This window comes from Vigna radiata, chromosome 7 (genome assembly GCF_000741045.1).
Source record: "Vigna radiata var. radiata cultivar VC1973A chromosome 7, Vradiata_ver6, whole genome shotgun sequence".
In the NCBI taxonomy this organism is placed as follows: Eukaryota; Viridiplantae; Streptophyta; class Magnoliopsida; order Fabales; family Fabaceae; genus Vigna; species Vigna radiata.
The window spans coordinates 28077980-28087013 of record NC_028357.1 but is presented as its reverse complement, the minus strand read 5'-3'; the positions used below and the strand labels follow the sequence as shown (position 1 = coordinate 28087013).

General features: G+C 36.4%; 2 protein-coding genes across 4 annotated transcripts in view; one reads left to right on the top strand and one right to left on the bottom strand.

The window, feature by feature from the left end:
* The window catches only part of LOC111242051, a 9499-nt gene extending 1341 nt beyond the window's left edge, over nucleotides 1–8158 (top strand). Inside the window, exon 2 of one of the 3 annotated variants that reach the window (XM_022783345.1) lies at nucleotides 8034–8158. In XM_022783345.1, coding sequence (XP_022639066.1) covers nucleotides 8034–8127 — 94 coding nt within the window. In that variant the 3' untranslated portion in view covers nucleotides 8128–8158. Of the gene's footprint in view, nucleotides 1–1939; nucleotides 2544–8033 lie in introns of those variants that run through there. The other 2 variants (XM_022783344.1, XM_022783343.1) reach the window with 2 other exon arrangements.
* Nucleotides 3734–6699, bottom strand: LOC106769437 (probable LRR receptor-like serine/threonine-protein kinase At4g37250). The gene is made up of 2 exons (XM_014655058.2): nucleotides 4709–6699; nucleotides 3734–4572 (listed from the first exon to the last, which is right to left on the bottom strand). Exons 1-2 carry the CDS (start codon nucleotides 6300–6302, stop codon nucleotides 3884–3886), a joined length of 2283 nt encoding a protein of 760 aa, XP_014510544.1. The 5' UTR covers nucleotides 6303–6699; the 3' UTR covers nucleotides 3734–3883.
* Nucleotides 8159–9034: the final 876 nt, after the last annotated feature.

Here is a 9034-nt window from a genome sequence, read left to right as displayed (position 1 = left end):
AAAAACAAATCTTAAAATATAAATCTTAAAGAAATAAAACTAATAAAAACAAATCCTAAAAAGTGAAACTAATAAAAACAAATCTTAAAAAATAAAACTAATAAAAACAAATCTTAAAAAATAAAACTAATAAAAACAAATCTTAAAAAATCAAACTAACAAAAACATAATCTAAAATAATCTAGAAAACCCTTAAACGGATATGGGAATCCGTCAACGGATGTCAACATCCGTTTAAGGGTAAACGGAAGTCGCCATCCATTTTAACGGTTTTACGAAGGTTAAAGGTTGGATACAACACCACCACACCAATGTAATGCAGAGATATAATAATTGAAGAACAAATTCTTCTAGAAGAAATCGATATCTCAATTATCACTTGAAATACAAGAAGAATGGGAGAAAGAATTTCTAGAAAAATAGAACAAAGAATTCCTGGGAAGAAAGCGTAAAGATGAAAGCATGAAGATAAAAAAAAAGAATAAATAGGTTATGTGGGGTGGGAGAATAAAATTATAAAATTTTATTTCTAAATATAAATTTTTACTAAAGGATAAAATTGGAATAGAAAAAATAGAGCAAAGGGTAAAAATGGAATGGGGAGTGGGGGTTGGAATTGGGGAGGTACAGGGAGTAACCCCCTTATTTTTATTAGATTATTAATCTATTTCAATTTACATAATGACGATTATTTGATGATTAAGTCTCGATTAAGCATGAAAAAAAAAAAAATCAAAGTTTGGTATCAACAATATAAATAGGTGTCTTAGGTAAAATAGTTGAAAATTATTTTACACGCATTAATTATAATGGTAACAAAGGAAAATTCTAAAAACTGGCAGTTTGAATAGAGTTTTTAAATTATTTTGCAAAACAATATTTAATTTCTTTTTCAGGGATTAGACTATATGTAATAGTTATTAAATACATAAATATTTAGTATAGCATTTTTGAAAATCCTTTGGAAATCAAAAGTAATAAATGACACCTATTTTTATACTAGTTTACAATTACAATGAGTTTAATTACTTTTGCTATACAACTAACCCAACTAGTTTGGACGAGTATAACCACTTTTAGAATGAACTAGTTTAACTTATTAGATGGTTTAACTTCACTCAGTTAAACTTACAAGTATTTTAATTTACTTCTCAATGAAAACAAAAAAATGTTTTTATCGATTACAAGAACAAAATATCCAACTCTCAGAGAGAATTTGAAATCAATACAAAATTTTGAAAACTTGAAAAGAACTTTTCTTTTTCAAAGAATAAGTATTAGATGATGTAAGCTTTAAAGAAAACAATAGCAATAGAGTATACACAAATAATTCTTAATTCTTCTCTTCTTGTAGTCCTCTTTACATAGGTTTCTTTGAAAAAGATCTTTTACTTAGAGTTTCTGATTTTCACGTAGAGATGTGACATTTTATACCAGGTCAAAAGCTATGTCGTGTCTTGTAGAGGTAATTGTATTGTGTACGAAAAGTTAGGTAGAAAGAATGAAGAAAACATTCCTAGAATATCTTCATGTCTCTAAATGTTCTTCTTATTCTAATGCAAGCTTTTGAATAAAGGTAACGTATTAATATGATCTCCTAAAAAAAATAGAGCACAACACAACAGACAAAAGAGTACTACAACGTATATGCAATAAAGTGTTAGATGATCCTAGTCATTAGGTGCTATCTGTTTGAGTAACTTATACTGTTTATAATATTTTTAATATAGTGTTTAGTGCTTGCGTTTAATATCCTAGATGATATATGTTATTAGAGGCTATTTTTCTAAATGTTTTGTTAAACATCAAAACTAAGTTTGCTTAAACGATTTTATCTTAATATAAGTGTTTAGAAGATCTTGTTTTAACACATAATGCTTATACGATCTTGTCTTAACAATAACATTGACTATAATCGAAATTGACTTGAACGTTATAGTGCCTTATGCAGATACACTTTAAGAAGATCAAGAATTGAGAGGAATGAACAAAACCTAGAGAATCAAGAAGAACCAATGAGTATACGGGAATCCCTGACTTTGCAGGAACAATTTCATTCTAGCACTAATGCAAAAATTAAATTTTATGATGACTTATTATGGCATTTATAATCCATTCATCATAATAAGTGAAACGATGACACGATTATGAATATGATGAGACTTTTTATACCAATTATAACTTGAACCACCATATGAAGTGAGTGTAGTGACAATTTTGTAATAAAATACAACACTTTCTATTCGATAATAACTCGAACCACCATAGTAAGTGGGAATGATGACGACTTGTTAATAAAATACCAGACTTTATATATCAGTTATCAAAAAAATCACTCTAATATCTTTAATTTCCTATTTCCCTCTAAATTTTTCTCATGCTACACTTCACACTCCCAACTTTCATTCTCTTTAAGCCTTCACCTCCTTGCTGCATTACACTACACCTTCATCTCCTCTTCATTTTGGTGGTTGTTGGTCTTGCACTCGCTATCGCTCTCGCAACTCTCTCCTCTTTCGTTTGATAATTGAGTGTTTTTCTTTCATTTAGGGTTTTGTTTGTTCCTTCTATATCTCTTAATCAATATTTTAGTTTTCGAGAATCTTCCACCTCACCTCCATTGTCATATGCACCAACATGACACTAAGGCCCTTCATCTCCTTTAGTTCATGTGTCGTTGAATTATTCGAAAGTGTTTCCTTCCCAATATTCTTTGACAACAAGGTCTAAAAGTTGAACATCCTCGATGACAACCTCATGTCGTTCACCAAGTTCACTGAGCTTTTGCATTTACTTCTACCTTTGACATTGTGAAACCCAACCATAAACTCATGAAGGTCTTCTTCCTCCAAGCCTTCACCTAAAAAAAAAAAAATACGTCTTTCGAAAATACTGTGAATCCTTCAAAGAGAGAAATCAAAGAGCATTTGAATAAAAACAAGAAAGCATAAATTCACACTTTCTATATCATATATAAGATATTTCTAACTTGCATAAAAAGTCTTCGAATAACAGCATTAATGTAGGTATAATCTATTTACAAAACAAAAGAATTTTAACTTACTATTAAATACCTATTATAGAAATATATGCCTATATCCTTTAAGAGTACCTCAGGAACAAACTCACTGATATTATTGAAGGGCATTCCATTGACCAAAAGATTGTAGTTAACAAGTTAAGGGAGATTCTTGGCACCATATTCATCCGCTTCTAGAATCTTTTATCCCATATATTCTGAACCTTTCGTTTGAAAAATTTCTTTTTCAGTAATTGAAATATCTTTAGAAAAATTTAAACGAAATTTTCAGTATATGTAATTTAAGAGGAAAGAAAAAACTTTCTTGCTTGAAATCGAAAAACTTTGAATCAGAAGGGTTACAAAATAATTTGTTCGAGTTTTACACAGAAAACAAGAATGTCTCTCTAAACGTTTAACTGAGTTGCACATCTTGGACTAAACCTTGAAATCACTAATTAACTATATAATCTAATAAAGTAGCGTTGACATCGTTGATTTGAATTTTTTATATCAGAATCCAATTAAAGGAACTAAAGAAAGCTGATTTTAATTTAATAGAAAGAATTAAGTAGATATGTTTGCTTGTTTACTAAAAGTTGGTCCAACATCATTTATGTTAGAAAAGTTAGGTTGCAAGAACCATCATATTCATATGTAAGAAAATAAACAATTAATGAACGTAAGATTTCAGTTGGATTAGAAAAAGAAATGAAGATAGAATATATTTCTTGAAAATTAGCAAATGAATTAACAGAGCACAATTACAACACGCAACATTGAATCAAATAGAAAAACCTATTAGTCAATGATAAGTACATTATTTGTTTTCTTTCTACAAAAAACTCTGTGACAAATCATGATTTAGACGCTATAGTAATATGAGGAGGAAGAAGAGGAGGATGAGATCTTTTCAAGAACTTGTAGCACCTCTTTCATTGAAGGCCTTTTCAGTGGAACGCTAGACACACAACTATACCCTAGCTTGAAGTAGGCCAACAGGGCCTCCTCTCTCCCCTCCATGTCGGCCCTGATAGCCATATCAACCATACGCAAGACCCGGTTCTTATCCTCCGTCAAAACCCCAGGCCCTTGGCCCATATCATCCAAAACCACAATCTTCCCCGTTAGAAGCTCAAGAAACATGACCCCAAAAGAGTACACGTCCCACTTGGGGTGAGGCTTCAGGTTTCTCAGCGACTCGGGAGCATGGTAAGGAGATAAGCCCATCATGGAACTAGGGCTCGGGCTTGGGCTCGGGCTTGGCCCATAGGTAATGTCCTGAAAACTGTCCCGGGAGGCCGTGGATCTCTTGCTCCCAAAAATACGCGCCGATCCGCCAGCCTTATAACTGGTGTCACCGGTGACTATCCTCTCAAGCCCAAAGTCTCCAATCTTGGGCTCCATGTCATTGCACAGCAGAATATTACTAGGCTTCAAGTTTCCATGCACGTGTTTCTTCTCGTGGAGATAAGTCAGTCCACGTGCCACCCCTTTCGCTATCTTCAGCCTGATTTCCCACGGTAAATGAGTCGGCGAGGTGCCCGCCTTCCCTGATTATACATTCCAAGCACACAATTTTTTACTTCATCATAAATAACGTAACATTGACCAAAGTTGGTGCACCAAATGCATTGAGAGAAACATTGAAACCAAGAAAGATAAATTATTTTGATGGAAATGACTTACTGTAACGAACATTGGCAAGGCAACCGTTTGGAACGAAATCATAGATGATGAGTTTCTCATCGTGTCCCCAGTAGAAGCCTCGAATGCGAACCAGATTAGGGTGCACCAGTTTAGCAATAAGTCGAACCTGGTTCTGGAAGTCCTTGAACCGCTCCACACCGCTCTCCCCGATTCTCCGAACCGCCAAGGACATACCATCTTCCAAGACAGCCTTGTACATTATGCTGGACCCCGTCGCACCCAATATGTACACAGAAGCCTTCAGGAGCGTTTCCAGTTCAAGCTGTCGTTCTCCGTCCACAATCACAAGAGTCCCCGTTTTCTCCTCCTGTTGAGGACCCTTAGGCTTCTGCTCCTCCACCTCGCTATCACAACTGCTTCTTGTCTCCGAACACTCTTCATCTTCCGCTCTCTTACTCAAACACGACCACCTCATAAACCTTCTAGACTCCCGCGAACTCTCACTCTCACTACCACTTCCACTCCTCACAACCGTCTCCTTCTTCACCGCCTCCTTCTTTTTCTTCAACCGGTACACCTGCGCGAATATCATGCCAAGGATCGCTATCCCAATTACGTCTCCCACCACGATTCCTATTACCGTTCCTCGTTTCAGACCACTCCCTTTTTTCCCCCTAGGCGCCGCCGAAGAATCAAACGTCCGCGGGATTGCCGCGATTGCAGGAGGAGATATAGGAGCTGAATCTTTCGGTTTAGAGGACGACGAAGAAGGAACAGGGCACACATTCTTCGTTTGTTCTCCACAAAGGTTGACGTTACCGGAGAAAGATTTCCAGTTCTGATTCAAAAACACAGCGGAGTCGGGAACTTGGCCGGTGAGGTTGTTGAACGAAAGGTCGACGGTGGCGTTCCCGGGAATGTTTGCTGCGAACTCCGTCGGGATTTCGCCGAAAAATCTGTTGTAGGAGATGTTTATGTAACGCATGGCGTCTCCGCCGAAATCCGCGGGAAGAGTCCCGTTGAACAGGTTTGAAGACAGATCCAAAACCTGCAACGTTCTCAACCCGCTGGGAAGAAAACCTGACAAGTAATTGTTCTTGAAGGAAGCCAGAGTTAGGTTGTGCATGTTGGAGAAATCGTGAGGCAGTTTTCCCGCCAAAGCATTGTCGGAGAGGTTTAGGCATTGGAGATTCTGAAGCTGGGGTATGGACTGGGGAACCTCCCCTGTTATTAAATTGTTAGAGAGGTTGAGGAATCTAAGCTGGGAGGCTTGGGAGAGAGAAGAAGGAAGAGAGCCGTTGAGGGAGTTGTTGGAAAGGTCTAGGACTTGAAGGTGTTCAATGGAACCCAGATCGGAGGGAATTGAACCGAAAAGCTGAGAATTGGGAAGCGACAACGAGGTGACGCGATACTCGGTACCGTTGGTCGCTGGTAGGGTGGAACAAGAAACGCCGTTCCAGGAACAGGGTGTCTGGTCAGTGTAGTTCCAGTTTGCGAGGACGTAAAGAGGGTCGTTGAGCACAGCGTACTTGAAAGAAAGCAACAGAACGCCGTCTCTAGTGAGGGCAGAAGAGTGGTGAACAGCGAGAAGAAGAAGCAGTGAAATTATGAGAGGTTGACAGAAGAGAGTCATGATTTTACAGAGTAATCCCACATTGCTGAGGGAGGGAGAAAGCGGAGGGAAAGGTGTAACGGTGATTTATTGCGATGGGACGGAAGGCCATGTGGATAGATGGAATATAAAAAAAAAAAAAAAAAAATGGTTGAAGGACATACACAGCTCACCAAAGACGGAACCTCTTACAAATATGCTCCTACGCTGCTTCTTGCTAGGATTTATGGTTGAACTCCAAATAGTTAATTGCTTAATCACTTTCTCTTCTCTCTCTTACTAATACTACATGTAAAGCGATAGCATCTTTTTCTACTACTACTAGACATAGACATGCAGGTGAAGTTGGAAATTTAGTTAATGCAAACTCTTTCTTCCCGATTGACTTCACAAGCCCTCCAATGATCCAATTCCTGTGTCAATTCCTCTGTTCACTATTTAATATTACTCTTAAATTAAAGCTTTACCAATTAAAAAAACTGGCTACTTTATTCTACCTAAATGGACAAGCTGTCATTTGTTTTTTCTTCTTTATTGCTGTTTTAGTTAAGGAATGGGAGAAATCAAAACAATTCAATTCTACGGATACCATCATTTTCACCTTCGCCAATGGAAAATGTTTTTAAAAAGAGAAACATAAATAACAACAGTATCTTTCTTCAATGTAATAATTTATCTATCGGAAAAACGTATAGCTATGTTTCATGCCATTATTGAAGGTCCCAAAAACATAATCCTACCATCCGTCGCAACGTCGTCGTCGTTATTAGATTAATTAATTCAAGTGAAAAAAAATTGGGAAAATTTTGATCTTTGATCTCAATTAATGTCCCCAGTTTTAAATTTGAGTATAGGCAGTCAGGAAAAATATAGGCGTGCGTGATGGCATGTATGAAGGACCATTCAGCATTGAATTTCATTACCGCGAGAACGAGAAGATATGGCCCCATTAATTATCTAGGGGGACAGTAAATACATATATAGTACCACATCAAATGACTGTGGGAACAGTCTTGTTTGTTTTTTTTTTTTTCTCTCACAGTTGTCTATGACCTTGATCAAGATTGCTCGCAGATAATTCTACACTGGCACTGGATCAAAATAAAATTATTCTATATAGTACAAAAAGTCTAAGGAAGAGGCATCCTCATTTTGACGGTGGACAAAAAATCAAACGGACCCCCATTTCTGTCTCTATACATCTTTTGTGAAACAATGGCAGATACTGTAGATTCGCGATTAGATTATTTGCAATTGCAAGGTAGCACCAAACTGAATTTTAGGTGACAATTTTGGGCTTGCATTGTAGCCTAGTACAGAACAGCTTATTCGTTTCAGACTTTGATCGGGTTTCAGATCACACATGGGAACGCATTATCACCTAAACTGTAATCTTGTTCTTTATTAGCTTGGCTCCTGCATTTTTAACATTTGTTGTCAGCTTTACTGACCTCTAATTTAAAAATCCAAAAAGGTACCAAAGTAGACATTTATTTGCCCTTTTAAAAATTAATCAAACACGAGATTCAAAAGGTCTTGTACCTGCTTTAAATGGTGGAAATTTCACAAACATGATGTAGACTAAAGTTTGTGTGACTTTTACTTTCTGGGCCTATTAATAGTAAACGCTCCTTTAATTATTTTTCATTAAGATCAAGCCTTTTCTTCTTTGCTATTAGGATAAAAGGTTAAAAGGGCACTTAAAGCATATACGTTTTGCTTTTCTTTAATACATGTTCTCCTTCCGTATAGAAAAAATGATTCAAGAATGGAGAAGGTTGGGGTCATGGCAGATCACCAAAAAAAATTGCTTCAAGAAAGATCAGAATGGACGCTCGATAGATGATCTGATAAGATGCACCAAACCAACGCTCATGGTAATTAGATCAAACAAGCACACCCATCATACTCCACTGAACTATGAAAGTAACGTGTGCATATATGCCTATGCTCAACCAACCCCATCCAAGATTCAAGCAAAGATTAGTAAACATTTTCAGTAATCTACCAACTCCATGCTAACAGGAAAAAGAGAATGAAAAAAAGGGTTGCAAATGCATAATTTTCATTGGAGACATTTGTAGGTGATCTCAAACTTTGTGAAAAGATCGTGCTCCCTATGCCTTTAAGTTGGTGTTCAATGATTTATAAGGGCCAAAAGGAAATTTGACTATTCATTGAGGAATATAACACTTTACTGATTAGTGGCGCCTAGCAACATAATGTTTGTTTTTACCTTTTCTTCATCAACATGGAGCAAAAAGAATGCGGTTCTTCCTTTGAACTCACAAGTCTTTTATTTAAATCTTCGTTTCCCCCCCCCAAATGAACGGATCGTGTTTCTTCCTTCTCAAACAAGTTAGCTCATTGAATCTTGAAACTCCTTCACATTTTTTTCAGTTGATAAGCAACCGTGTATTTTTAACAGATAATATGTAAAGGGAATAGTTGAAACGAAAATCAATGAAGAAAGTAAGGTTAAAAACAATATTAAACAAAATGTGGCTGATTCTCAACACCAGGCTGACCAAGGCTTGTTTCTCACTGGCAATTTGTCGTTGTGCTTTGTTTAACATTAATTCAGATTTTTATGACTTCACTCACACATGCACGCATAATCTAAGTTGGGAACATATGCATTTCTTTACTTCTCCCAAGTTAAATACAGGATATAGGATTCAGATACTGAGATAGAAAATTTTAGTCCAAATTATTATATGGGATAAGATCTTCCAATGTGATTTTGAATAAAA